We start from the raw sequence: 15077 nt of genomic DNA, 5'->3' as shown, positions 1-15077 counted from the left end.
TTGATTGCTTAGCTTTTGAAATCCATATGTTAAAAATGAGAGTCAGAAACTTAGTGTGTCTTTGTGAAGCTACTTCTTTATAAAGGTTGTCAACTAAAGAATGAGGGTAGTTTCTGTTGTAAAACATGTGTTTTAGTAGAATTGCTTGCTTGTGGAATTCATTGTCATTGCTGATTAAGCGTGAAATGCGTATGAATTGTCCTTTAACTAGATTTCTTTTAATAAAGAAGGGGTGTTGGTTTGTGAATTCTAAGAAATTATTTCCTCGTTTCTTTCCTGTATACAGTAGAACTCAATACACCTGAAATAGATAAGTCAATTTTTGTGTCTAAAAAATTAATAGAGCTGCCACAGTTAGAGATAACTAGTTTAAGGAATTGTAAGCTATTGTTCATAGTAGTAATGAAATTGTTTAGGTCTGTCAAGCTACCCTTCCAAGCAAAAACTATGTCATCAATGTAACATTTATACAATGTAACAGAATTAAAACCATGTAATTGTGTTAACTTTTCATTTTCCCAAGTAGACAGTACAAGGTTGGCATATTCAAGTTAATTAATTTAACACTGTACTCACCAAAGTTGGCGAATTCTGGTCAGGCCAGAAGGATTCTGGGACTGGCCAGTGTCCGACAGGTACACCAGTTTTGGGGTTAGGTCGCACATAAATAAGTTTCCGACAACTATGCCAAGGCTGTGAAATAAAAGATGTAGGAGTGGATCGAGCTGAATCAACACCATCTGGAACAAAATAAAACAATCTGTCAAAACTGCAGGTCTAAGTAGTCAAAAAAAAAAAAAAAAAGCCAAGAAGCATCCATTTATCTGTTTCAGGTAATTTTTGTTACCATTGCAGTGTTAAAAAAAAAAAACCCTCTGAGCCCAAGTAGTACTGTGGCACACTGTTCTGCAATGCAGACCCTCTACATAAACTTCTAATATACAATACTACTGTCAGTAACTTATCTTTCAAAACCTGTTTTGATATAAAAAAAAATCTGGTTATATGCTCACAACCTACAGCCAGCCAACTGAAGGGTTTTGATCCCAGACTCGGATCCAACTTGGTTGCTTCTACTAGATCTTCAGATCCAAAGCGCTCGAGTCTCTCCCTTTACCCATATTGCCCCGCCAACCTAACATACCTCAGATTGAGTCTGGTATTCCTACAAAGGGACAACCTGTTAAGGAATTTAACAAGGGCGGAAAAAGGAAAAAAGCTGGAGCTAAAACAAGGAACAGAGGTTCTTGTAAGAACTCTTAGATCTTTCCAGAAGCAAAGGATGGAGGCAGGTGTGTGGGAAGTTGAGGAAGAATGAAAATGGATACAGATGGAACGTTATGGTGAGTACATAACATTACTCACAACTGATGTCCTTTTCATTCATTCATTCATTCCTCAACTGATGGGACAGTGTGTCCCCAGCTACTGAAAACTTGAGCAGCCCTCATGGAAAGATATTCCAGAGTACTGCAGAGCCAAAGGCTACTGTTCTTGGAAACCAAATCTAATTTGTAATGAGCAATAGAAGTGTGAAAATTACAATTAGTTCAAGTTGCACCAGCACAAATGTCATCTAAGGCACCCCTTGACCAAAAAGCTGAAGAGACCGCAATAGACCTTGTGGAGTGAGCTCTAGGAAGCTTAGGCAAGGATAAACCTTTTCCACCACAAATTAGATACATTCAGTTAATGATCTGGCCAATGTAACCTTGGAAACTGGTTTGCCCAATCTAGTAGGAGAGGTGGAAACTGGCTGGTTTTATGAAGTTTCTGGTACTATGGAGATAAAAAGCAAAGTTGTCTATGTACATGCAACAAATGGAGCATATACTCTCCCTTATTTGAAAAATTTGGAAAGAAAACTGGCAGATTAGTTATCTGGTTTGTGTTGGACTCAAGCTGTCTTAGGCAGAAAAAGATGGGCTGGTCTGCAAAGACAGTTTTGTCTTTGTGGAAAACCAGGGGAGGAGGATTAGAAGACAGAGACTGGAGTTGCGATACTAATCTACCTGATGTAACAGAGATCAGAAAAATTGTTTTCCAAGACAAATTTCATGTCAGCTCTGGCTGATGGTTCAGTCTGGGTTAAGGCCTGAAGCACAATAGTTAAATCCCAAGGAGGGGTAGGATCCTTTAACAGGAGTCTAAGCAAAAAAAGGCTCATTTGGAAAGGCTTTACATAGTTTAGAAGAAGCTAAGGCAAAGTTATCTCTGCCCAGGTGAAAATCAGAAATGGCAGCCAAATGAACTTTAAGAAACTAGCACCTTCCTTGAAGATTGAAGCCAAAATTTTAAGGACAGATGGCAAAGGTGCTGAAAAATTATCCAGGTCCTTTCTAAGGGCCCAGAAAACACATCTCTTCCATTTGCTTTTATAAATCTTTCTAGCAGAAGCTTTTTGAGAAGACAAGATATGATGGATCAGGGAGGATTAGCTTAAGCTGTCTAGCAATCAATGGAACTGGAGAACCCATGCAGTAGGTCTGAGGCCTGTTATGTCCAGGCGAGTCATTCCTGTTGGGTAAGACAGTAGATCTGGAGTTGGATTTATATCCAGGGTGGACGTAGGTGAGGCCAAAGGAAGGGGGAGAAGACACAACCAAGTCAAAAGGGGCAATCAGGACTACTGTGCTCTTCAACTGGAATGCTTTCTATAGAAATTTGGGGATGACAGGTAAGACTAGATAAGCATAAAGGAGACCAGAGGGCCAATTATGAACTAGAGCACCTCTCTATGACTCCCCTTGTTGGAGGAATAAGAGCAAAGAAAGTGCTGCACGTATTGAGGGGTGGCGTGAAAGGGGCCAGCTATGCTGCAACCTATCAAAAGAAACTTCTCTCCACCACTTTGTCATTCAGAGACCACTCGTGAGGCATCAAAATGGACCTGCTTAGTTTGTCTGCAATCACACTGGATCACCATGGAATGCACGTTGCTATTAGAAAGCGGCCAGAAGACATTGCCCATTGCCACTCTCTCATTGCTCCTCAACAAAGTGGATAAAGTCTAGTTCCACCCGGTTTGTTGATATACCAGAACACTGACACTGTCTGCCTGAATGGCAACTGTCCCAAATAAGATAGCATCTTGAAAGGCCTGGAATGCAAGAAGAACTGCTTGCATTTCTAAAACACTGATATGCATCTTGGCCTCTTCGGTGGACCACATACCTTGGACGATCCTTCCCAAAAAATGACCCCCCACCCCACCCCGGAGGCATCTGTGGTCATCATGGCTCTAGGCAGGGGGAGAACAAACGGGTGATCTTCCAAGAGTTTGAATAAATTCAAGAGAGGGGATACCTTCTGTACGCCTGTGGGATGTTGACTGGCGTGGTTAAAGGATGTAGAAGAATGGATCACTGAGTCAACAGTGTCCACTGAAGTACTTGCATGTGAAACCTGGCCAGAGAAATGAGGGTGATACCAACTGCCATGGATCCCAAGACTTGTAAAATTAGATGTGCTGGAAGAGAAGTATTTTGCATTACCTTCCTGATCTGGGATCTGACTGCCTGAATTTGAGCAAAAGGAAGACAAGATGTCTGACTGACTGTTTTCAGATGAGCGCCTATGAACTCAAGACACTGCGTAGGCTTGAGTTGAGATTTGCTGTAACTGGCCTTGATGCTTAGATTGCCAACTGAAATGGTCTCTTGCCTGTAGGAGTCTATGTCGGTTGGGGCAGTTAGGAGCCAGTCATCTACGTATAGAAACACTCAGAATTGCAGCGGTCTCAAGTGAGCTGCTACCACTGTCATGCATTTGGTGAACACCCTGGGGGCTGTGGTGAGACCAAAGGGTAATGCTTTGAACTGGTAATGACTAGCTCCCAGCCGGAAGCACAGAAAAAAATGAACAGGCAATCCAGATAGTATGCGACAGATTTTCAGGATTTGTCCTATCGAGCACATCCAATCATCCCTTTGCATAAGTGGCAACATGGACTGAACAGTGACCAGCTGAAACCTTGACTTTTTTCTACCAGCCTTTATTTTCCCCAATAGTGCAGCTGTTTTCCTCAGAGTATACTTTTCATTTTGGTTGGGGGGGGTAGGGAAAATGGTATAATATACCCTCTAAATATGATTCTCTGCACACAAGAATCTTTTATTATAGATAGCCAGGCTCTCTGGTGCAGAGACAAGCAGCTCCCAACTGCCTCCAGAGGCAAACAGTTGGGCCTCTCTTCAGAAGTGCTGTTACGGCTTTATCCAAGAATGCATCCTGAAAGCCCTTGTTCTGCTGGCCACCTCTGCTGGGAGGACGGCATCTTACATTTGAGTTTCCTCTCTACCACTGGGTGAACTATCGCTATGAGAGTCTTGAAAAGGACCCTGGAATTTGTGAAACCACATTTTCTACCTCCCCGTTAATGCCTTGAAAAAGGTCTCTGAAGAGCTGAAAAACATACGCCCATTGCAGACAGGGTCTTTCCCTCTTGGAGCGTGTGTCCTTTACCTTCAGGCCAAATAAGGAAGATCCATCAAAGGGAGGATTAATGAATGAAGACTAAAAAGGCTCCACAAAAATCAGAAAGTCACATCCAGGTACATCTCCTAATGGCTATGCCTGAACCCACCGCCCATGAGTTACCTACTGTTGCATGGGAGAGCAGTCTCATAGGCACATTAGAAGTAGACTAAATGCAACCATAAAGACTTAAGGTGAAAAAAAATCATGGACATTAAGAAGTCATGTAGCTGAAACATGACATCCTTAAGGGGTAATCTGCACATATCGCATGGGCCTCTGCTACAAGAGATTTAAGATATCACACCATGAAAACTCTAGCTTGGCTGGGTTTTTCTTTAAATTACATATGTACATGCATGTGTGATGCATACACACACATATATGCATAGATTCATAGTGGTTTACTAGCATAACAACCACAAGGGCCTTTTTGAGCCTAACCATGCATCCCAAATCTCTGACAAGTTCTGATACCCTTGATAAGTGTAACCAGGGGTCTGGGAGATTAACCATTTACAGGTTGCCCATGTGCATTAGAGACATGGGTGCCAAACCAGGGATGAATTTCAGGTTCTCCAGACAACTGTCCAAGCTGCACTTCAATTGGGTTAGGGATGAAGTCTGCTTCACATGGATGGAGAGCCTGTTCCAAAAATGGGGTAGTCTCTGGGATACATACCTCTCTCTCCAGCAGGTCCTATTTATATCACAGGCAAGGTTTAAGTATTTAGAATGGCTAATTCTGGCACTGTGTTTTGTGGATATGCAGGAGGCCCATCAGAGTGGGGACTGACAATGCCCTATATGCCAGGCATAGATCTCCCCTCAAAAGCCTGTAGGAGTCAGAATACAGGTATAGGGCCTTGAGGTGGTCTGCATAGGACATTTTACTTACACCCTGTATTCTTTTAGTCAGGAGCTTCTGTGGACGTTCCAATTGTTTGATGTGCCTGGTTAGATACATATCAAAGGCAACACTGTACTCAATCACAGGTCTGATGAATGCCGAATACAGTTGGCTTAGATGTCATACCTTTGTTTATAAGCTGAACAGTATAGAATGAATTCCTCACTACTGTAGACATGTGATGGTCAAAGGCTAGATTATTATCTGCGTGAGTCCTTAAGTCCCTGACTACTGGGTCAACTCTAAGGCGGATGTGTTGTCGATAGGATAGTTACCAGGGATGAAGGACTTCCCAAAGGACATGATTATGCATTTCTTGGCATTCAGAATTAGTCCATGGCCCTGACACCAGTTGTTTGTGTCAGCCCCTCCTGGAAAACTTTTGTCAGTTGTGGGATGCAATGACAGCTCCTAATTTGCAATCATCTGCAAATTTAGTCAGCCAGAGACCACTGACATTGGCCTTAACTTCTGATAAGTGTCAAAAACGAGTGGTCCAAGGACTGATTCTTGAGGAACTCCACTTGTGACTGGCCTCTTTGTAGAGGTGGACTCCCCAAGTTCTAACTTCCTAGGTCCTCTCTGTGAGCCAGTTGGCTACCCACCGGGTGACATACGAGTTTGTACCTAACCTCTTAAGTTTGTCAAAAATGCCCGAGTAGGGTATTATGTCAAATGTCTTGGCCAGGTCAAAGTAGGCAGTGTGAACTATTTTTCCCTCATCCCTTGCTTTGGATACCTTCACAAAGAGGTCCACCAGGATGAATGGACATGATCTACCCTTGATGAAACCAAACTGGGTTGGGTCCACTGTCTGGGAGTTTACTATATCTCTACTGATCATCTTCCATGATAATTATTTCCATGGCTTTACATACAAGACTAGTGAGACTTCTAGGTCTGTAGTTTCCAGGATCTGTAGAAGGCCCACCTTTGTGCAAAAGGATGACTGTTGCCATTCTCCATTCATGAGGAATGAAGCCTGTTTGGAGGCTACAGTTAAACAGTAATTCCAGAGGCCCTGATAGGTCATATTTCATGCTATTTAGAAAGGTATCCTGGGATACTGTCTGGGCCCACTGATGCAGTGTTCTTGCTCTTAGAGAGAGCATTAAGGACCTGTTCTCTAGTGATAGCAGAAGGAGTTATACTTAATGGTACTTCCTGAGGAAAAATTGAGAGGGAGAGTCATCCAGGAGTTTTGCTACATCTTCTGGCTCAGTATAGGTGGCTCCATTTACAATGGGCTCTACACACAATTGTGTATTGACTTTGAGGTTGCGGACATAGCTAAAGAACGCTTTACGATTCTCCTTGGCCTGGGAGGTCAAACTTACCTCAAATTTGGCTTTGCTAGACTTTATTTGTCCTCGGAGTTGTTTTAGTTTTTGACAGTGTGTTTATCTTGCTGGGTGCTGCGCCTCCTAACTTTTGACATGACGTTCTTCCTTCTGTTATACAGCCTATTGATTTTGTGATTCCACCAGGGTGACTTTTTTTTTTTAGAGTTAGGTTTGTACTTCTTCCTGGTGGGTATAGCTGCCTCTATGCAGCTATTAACATGCTTGTACAGGGTTTCTGTGAACAGTTCGGCATAGATAGTATTCTCAGGGTTTATGGGGGCTTGACATTTTGCCAGATTTTCACTTAATAGCAGGAAGTTAGCCTTAGGGTAGCTCTTAAATATTCCAGGCTTGGCTGGGGGGCCCAGGTTTTATTTTTTACTTCAAAGGAGACCATTTTGTGGTCGGACATTACCAAGGAAGAAATTACAGTAGTGGGTGTGCGGCACTCTTCCATATTAGTGAGTACCGGCTCCAGTATGGTTAAACCCCTGGTTGGTGTATTGACAATCTGGAAAAAGTGTACACACCCCTGTTAAAATGCTAGGTTTTTGTGATATAAAAAGAGACCACAATTAATCATTTCAAAACTTTTCCCACCTTTAATGTGACCTATAACATGTACAACTCAATTGAAAAACAAATAAATCTGTTAGGGGAAAAATATAAAAAATGTACAATAAGCTGGTTGGATAAGTGTGCGCACCCTTAAACTAATACTTTGTTGAAGGACCTTTTGCTTTAATTACAACATTCAGTCTTCTTGGGTGCACACCTGCCATTAATTAAGAGACTCTGATTAACCCCAAATAACATTCAGCTGTCCTAGTAGGATTTTCCTGGCATTTACTCAGTTGCCTACTACAGCTAAGGCCTTGGTTCCCAGAGAGCTTACAAAGCATCAAAGGGATCTCATTGTTGAAAGGTCTCAGTCAGGAGAAGGGTACAAAAAAATTTCCATAGCATTGGATATACCATGGAAGATGGTCATTAAAAGTGGCAAAAATATGGGACAACAGTGATGCTGCAAAGAAATGGACATCCCTCCAAAATTAATGAAAAGATGAGACAAAAAATGGTCAGGCAGGCTGCCAAAAGACCTACAGCAACACTGAAGGAGCTGCAGGAATTTCTGGCAAATACTGGTTGTGTACTACATATGACAACAAAATCATGTATTCTCCATATGTCTGGCCAATGGGGTAGTGTTGCAAGACAGAAGCCTTTTCTAACAGAAAAACATCCAGGTCCGGCTACAATTTGCAAAACAGTACATCAAGTTTCCCAAAAGCATGTGGGAAAATGTGTTATGGTCTGATGAGACCAAGGTTGAACTTTTTGTCCACAATTCCAAAAGGTACATTTGGTGCAAAAACGCTCTGCATCAACAAAAGAACACAATCCACACAGTGAAACATGGTGGTGGCAGTATTATGCATTGGGGTTGCTTTTCTTCAGCTGGAACTGGGCTTTAGTCAAGGTGGAGGGAATTATGAACAGTTCCAAATACCAGTCACTTCTGGCCCAAAACCATCAGGCATCTGCTAGAAAGCTGAAGATTAAGTCTACAAAGAAACGGATCCAGTACTTATCAATGTCCACCCCTCCAGGCATGTCTAAAGGTCAGTTTCCTGTGCTTTCTCCTATTAACCTGGTGCACTTAGGCATCCTGAAGCAATGTAGCAACTGCCTCAGGTACACCGACAACCCTCTCCTCTTACCTCCCAACACACAGACTTGCGAGAGATGCACTTACATATCCAAATTGGAAGCCACGCACTCTAGCCAAGACTGGAATAGCTGGTCAAGAGGAGGTGGTCAACACTTGCACCACACCACATGGAACACATAGCCCTCCAGAACACATACCAGCACTGTCTTCACATAAGAACACAAACCACACACCCACCTTCATGGAGGCTCTCACTAAAAATCTACCCAAGCAGCAGAGACACCTCCAGGGCAGAAATGCACTCTACCACCACAACACAACACTAATCACGAGACACACAACTCTCCTAAAGAGTGTGCCACTCAACCAAAGCCCCTAAGGTAAAACAGCATGCCCAACACACTAATCATAGGTGACTCGATAGTGAGACACACTGATGTCCCACTCACTAGGTTGAATAAGGAGAAGTAACAGTCAGCTGCCTGTCAGGTGCCAGGATCTGCCATATAATGCATGCACTCAGGCCCCTCGACAAAAGGTACAAATATGACTCTGTCATTGTACATGTGGGTGTGAATGACCTGAGACACAAGTCCCTTGACTACATGAGGGAGCTCTCGGATTATGTAGCCCAGGCGGGTATGACCCTAGCCCTGACAGCATCCTGCCATCACCCAGAATGATACCACAGAACAAGCAGAAAATGATTGATATCAACAATTGACGAAGTTTCTGGTGCCATTCTAAGGGGATCCAGTATCTGTCTGCCTGGTATGACGTGACTGACTGACCGACCTCGAGGCTTTGCCACAGATGGCCTACATCTGCCACCCCTGGATACTCACCAAGGCTCTTGTCAGCCCTATAGTGCCTTTTTTAGGCTGTGTTCCAAAGACCAAATTACCATAACAGCTACAAGCAAATGCAATCTGGGGGGTCATGCTGCTCAACGCTAGAAGTCTAAATCTCAAAATGCACACGCTCAAACCACTCCTTAAAATGCAGAACATCAACATTTATGCTGTAACAGAGACCTAGCTCAAGGCAGCAGAAAGCACTCCTGCACTACCAGGCTACAACTCATTCCTCACCTTTCGGCCCCAGAACTTGGACCAAAGCTCCAAAGGCTGTGGTGTTTCCATATTCATAAACGATGCACACACCTCCAGACTGGTAGCCCAACATAACACACTGAAGATACTTCAGGTGCAGCTAACATTGGGTAAGACAGCGATTCAGGTCGTAGCCTGCTAAAGGTCCAGAAACATGTCCCAAAACTAACACTGCACGTTCATAAGCACCCTGGAGAATATTAGGGTCCAACCTAACACTCTCTTACCAGGCGACTTCAACCACCCCTCCATTAACTGGGAAAAATATTCATGCACCAATACACTTGCCCAACGTTTCCTGGAGTTCATTAATTCCAATGCACTGGCCAGCTCATTCTTACCCCCACTACAGGAAGCAACATCCTTAACCTGGTCATTACTAACATGGGCAGCCATTGCTCTACACCAATAGTCAGCTCCTCCCTGGTTAGATCCAACCACAAACTAATCACCTTGGAAATCCACCCCCCCCCCCACAAAAGTAACCACCATAAAAAACTTCTCCAAAGCTAACTTTGGGCTCCTAAAAGAAGAGGTGGCTAACTTCACGGCACCCATGCAAATGGAGAATAGTTGCGTGACCACCGAATCATACACAAATGCAATTTACAAACACATACACAAATGCATGGATCTCGCCATACCCAATAGAACCAAGATGCTCTCCTCCAAAACACGGAAGCCAATCTGGTGTTTCACTGCCATAAACAAACTCTACAACAGGATGAGGAAACTGATTGTAGAATAAGGTGAAATCCCAAGACTGGAAAAACTCCCTTATCAGCTTCAACAAAAAGTTGAGATCACTCATCAAATCCTCAAACTAGCTACGAAAACAGAATTGCAGCGAATAGTAAAGACAACTATAAGGTCTCCTATAGTTATGTAAAGAATCTCCACGACAAAACCCAGATTTGCTCTGAGCTACTGCACAATGGTAACTCCTATACCAAGCCAACAGATCTGGCCAGTATACTAGTACACAGATTCAGTGCCAACTTTACCCCCCCCCCCAACGGACCAATCACAATACCAGTAGATTGCCAGGCACCAAGTATTACTGCTGCACAGATTAATACAGCACTGTCCAAGCCCAAGAATACTGCTTCTATGGGACCTGACAATATCCCTGGCTGTGTTCTACATGAACTAAATCGAGTAAACTGGCACCTCACCTGCATGCCCTGTTCAGTCACAGCCTCACCTCAGGCTATGTCCCTTTCGAATGGCGTACTGCTACAGTCATCCCTCTCCACAAAGGAGGAGCGACTACAGACCCTAGGAACTATTGCCCCAGTAGCCTGATGACTCTGATATACAAAGCTATGGAACACATCATCATGGACCTAATAAACAAGAATATAGGGAATCTCCAAACTCTGGATCCCACACAGTTTGGTTGTGTTAATGGTAGATCATGCCTGCTCAACTTGGTGGACTTCTTTGAGTCAGTCACCAGAGCTGTGGATGAAGGCAAGGTGGTTCCGTACAGCCTACCTTGATCTGGCCAAGGCTTTTGATACCACTCCCCACTTAGGAATCATAGAAAAACTCACTAAACTAGGCATCAACCCCTACATCACTAGGGGGGTTGCAAACTGGCTCACACAGAACCCACAGTGTGAATGTAGCTGACTCCAAGTCAGACTGCCTACTTGTCATGAGTGGAGTCCCACAGGGTTCGGTCCTGGGTCCTCTCCTGCTTGTTATCTACTTCTCTGAAGTCCAGGCCAACACGAAGGGACTCTGGCTGACAAAGTTGGCAGACTATTGCAAGTTGGGTGCTATTATTAACTCCCCAAGTGATGCTAAAATTCTATAGAATGACCTCACTGAAACCAACAACTGGTGTCAGAAAGTACAGTTGTGTACACTTAGCATAAATGTAGATACTCGAGTGTATTCACTGTTGCAGTGATCACATTTGGGTTATCTGCTTGCAGTAGCCCTCAGTCGGCCTGATTAACAAAGTCTTGGGTCCTGTGCCAGTTGCTGTCTCATCTTCCATGACGTCAGGTAGTCAGGGGTATAAAGCATGCAGCCGACACCATTACATCAGTTTTTCTTGCTCCAGATGTCAGGTGCCCCCACAATGGGAAGCAATTATATATACAAGGTTACACCTTCAACAAAAAAGCAAATACACCAAAAAGCTTTACACATAGAAAGCAAGAATAAAGATATACCCAATAGAAGTCAGGGAGCTGGAGGGAGGGTAACTAGGACTGCAACAGTGAATACACTCTAACATCTACATTTACGGTAAGTGTACACAACTGTACTATGTTCTTCGTGTTTCACTGCTGCAGTCATCACATTTGGATAGATTCCCAAAGCTAAGGATGGGAGGAGGAAATGAGATAGCATTAGGACCAGCTATAAGGCCCTGCAAGACTGCAGTGGCAAAGCCAGCTCTGGATTGAGAAAAAATTGGTAAATGGTAATGCTTGGTGAAGGTATGTACAGAACTCCAGGTAGCATCTTCTAGGATGTCCCTGGTAGGGGACACCTCTGAGAAAGGCTGTAGAGGTAGATGCAGCCCTGGTTGAATGTGGTCTAATCCCCTGTGGGGAAAGTTTTCCATGGTGCTTATAGCAGAAATGAATGCAATGGCCTATCCATTAAGAAATGGTTTGCTTTGAAATGGCTTTCCCCTCTGCCCCTGCAGCAAATGCAACCAGCAGTTGTTCAGCTTTCCTGAGAGGTTTAGTCCTGTCCAAATAAAACCTAAGTTGTCTGTGCACATCTAAGGAGTGCAGTATTCGTTCCCCTTTGTTCTGTGGATTAGAAAAGAAGGTTGGCAAATGAATGGACTGATTAAGGGCCACACTGGATACCACCTTGGGCATGAAGGAGGGCTTGGTCCTGAGGGACAATCCTGTCTGCATGAAAAATGATGAAAGGCTCCACTGCCATGAGTGCCTGTAATTCAGACACCCTTCTTGCTGAAGTGATGGCTAAAATGAAGGCTGTTTTCCAAGAACGGAATTTCAACTCTGCATTTGCAGCTGGCTCAAAAGGAGGTAGTGTGCCTTTTTCCAATACAAAGGCAAGGTCCCAGGCTGGAGTAAGGGCTTTCCTGGGGGGGGGTCTTAGGTTTTTGGCCCCTCTGAGGAACTGCTTCAACAGTGGATGAGAGAAGAGGGGTGGTTCTGTGTTGTAATGAGCTGAAATGCCTGAGGCATGAATTTTGATGGAGGAAAAGAAAGGCCCTTGTGCAGCATCTCAGAAAAGTATTGAAGAATCTGAGGTAAACTGGGCGCTGCTGTACCCCTTTTCCCCAAGTTTGGTTCCAGGAACAGAATCTTTTCCATTTTTCAGCATAGGATTTTCTAGTACTAGGCCTTCTTGCCTCCAGAATGACATCCTCCAACACTTGCTTACTGAGGGATAGTAACGGAGAGATCAGGTAATTAGCCAAGCTGCCAGGTTCAGGGTTTGAAGCTGTGGATGCAGAATCAGGCCCTCCTGCAGGGACAGCAGGGCAGGGGCCTGAGGCAGGTGCCATGGTGCCAGCAGTGACACTGCGCAAAAGGGGGGTACCAGTGTTGGCTTGGCCAGTCTGGTGCAATCAGTATCGTCCTTGGTTTGTCCTGTTTGATCTTTAGTAGTACCTTGGAGAGGAGAGGCAGAGTGGGAAAGGCATACACTGATAGTTTTTCCAGGTGAAGGACACATAATCCACTTTCCAAGCTTATTTGTGGGGAGTCCTTGTGCAGAATGTTTCCAATTGGTAGTTCTGGGCGAAGGCAAACAGGTCTACATCTGGGCTCCCCCATTTGTTTCTCAACATGTTGAATATCTTTGGTTCCAGTTTCCACTCGTGACATTTCTGCTTAGTCTGCCAGTGTATTTAGCTTTCGAGGCAGGAATTGAGCCTGTATGTGCACTTGGTAGCTGAAGGCTGTGTTCCACAAAGCCATGGCTAGACTGCAGAGAGGGTATGAGTGGGTTCCCCCCTGCTTGATTATGTACCACATAACGGTTTTGTCTGTCTTTACCATTAATTGCCCTGGAAGAATGTGGTCCTTGAAGGCTGTCAGAGCATTCTGTACAGCTAAGATTTCTTTTTGATTGATATGCAGGTGCATTTTACTTGGGTTTCATTTGCCCTGAATGCACTTCCCTGCCAAATGGGGCCCCGCATGGATAGTCTGATGCACCTGTTGTTAGGGTTTGGGCGGCAGGGGGTAGAATGAATGGCAGTCATTTGTTTTGGTGACAGGCCTCTGGCCCAACAAAGGAACTCCATCTGTAAACCAGGCATGAGAGGAATCATTCCTTCTAGATCCTGAGAATGTTGACACAACAGGCTTTTTAGATACCACTGTAGTTTCCTCATATGCAGTCTTGCATACGGAATTAGGAGAATGCAAGAGGCCATGAACCCCAGGGCTTGCAGTATTTTCCTTGCAGATAGAGTCTTTGTGGCCAGTAGTCTGAAGTAGGCTATCAAATGAACTTGTTTTTCTGGCGTGAGAAAGGCCATCTGGGAAGTTGTGTTCAAGCTTGCTCCCAGGAATACAATTTGTTGGCAGAGTACAAGATGTGATTTCTTTTTGTTTATGGTGTACACCAGAGAAGTTAGTAATTTCTGTACAAACGTCAGATGATCAATAGTATGTCCTGGCTTTCTGCCTGAATTAGACAATCGTCCAGGTATGGATACACTTGGATATTTCTTTGCCTGTAAAATGTAATGACTGGAGCTATGCACTTTGTGAATACCTTGGGTGCAGTAGATAAGCCAAAGGGCAGTGCAGAAAACTAATAGTGCATGTAGCCTGCTTTGAAGCATAGGTATGTTCTGCAATATTCCCTTATTGGGATGTGCAGGTAGGCTTCCTTTAAATCCAGTGTTGCCAACCAGGCATCCTTGCCTAGCACTGGAAGCAGCTGGTGAAGAGTTCGCATCTTGAATTTTGGGATCACCAAAAATGAGTTTAGAATGGAGAGGTCCAGGACAGGACGCCAGAAGTTGCCTTTTCTGGGCATCAGGAAAAGTCTCGAGTAGAAACCTTGTCCCCTTTCCTCTTCTGGAATGGTTGAATAGCCCTGATGCTTGAGAGAGAGAACTTGCATTTGAGCCTCTGCCCATTGATTTGGGGGGAGAACTGGCCAACCATTTGGGGTTGGGTAAGAAGTGAAAGTGGAATCTGTATCCTTGGGAAAAAATATTTAAAACCCATTTGTCCTGGGTAATGAGTTCCCAATTTTTTGCCTGCCGGGCAATCTTTCCCCCTAAAGGAACAGTCAGTTGTGCAGGGCTTGGAAGATTTACAGTTAAGTCATTGAGACAGTTTACTATAGGGGGGAGTCTAACAACTTCCCGCTTTAGAAGTGGGAGCCCCCCACTGCTTAGTCCTGTGAGTACCTTGGTACTGAAGCCTGGGAGTTATGCTGGTTCTGGGTTTGGACTGAGAAGCAAAATAATTCATTTACTTTCTTTCATCAAACATATTGGTTGCCTCACAGTGCTGGCTCTTTATTTTGTTTCATCAAGGTTGGTTATGCCATGCACCAGTCATACTTGCTAGCTTTTCTTGAGGGTTTGGACTGAGAAG

The 15077-nt window shown here is 44.1% G+C and overlaps 1 protein-coding gene across 1 annotated transcript in view; it reads right to left on the bottom strand.

Moving 5' to 3' along the window:
• Nucleotides 1-555: 555 nt before the first annotated feature.
• Nucleotides 556-15077, bottom strand: part of LOC122789874 (integrator complex subunit 6-like) — a 753279-nt gene continuing 738757 nt past the window's right edge. Inside the window, exon 7 of the mRNA XM_044057307.1 lies at nt 556-740. Within this exon, the coding sequence (XP_043913242.1) occupies nt 556-740 (185 nt within the window). The remainder of the gene's footprint in view (nt 741-15077) is intronic.

The sequence above is a fragment of the Protopterus annectens genome, chromosome 15.part0 (assembly GCF_019279795.1).
Source record: "Protopterus annectens isolate FY-2018-M chromosome 15.part0, PAN1.0, whole genome shotgun sequence".
Lineage (NCBI taxonomy): Eukaryota > Metazoa > Chordata > Ceratodontiformes > Protopteridae > Protopterus > Protopterus annectens.
The sequence above is the reverse complement of the archived record's forward strand: the minus strand, read 5'-3'. Positions and strand labels throughout refer to the sequence as shown.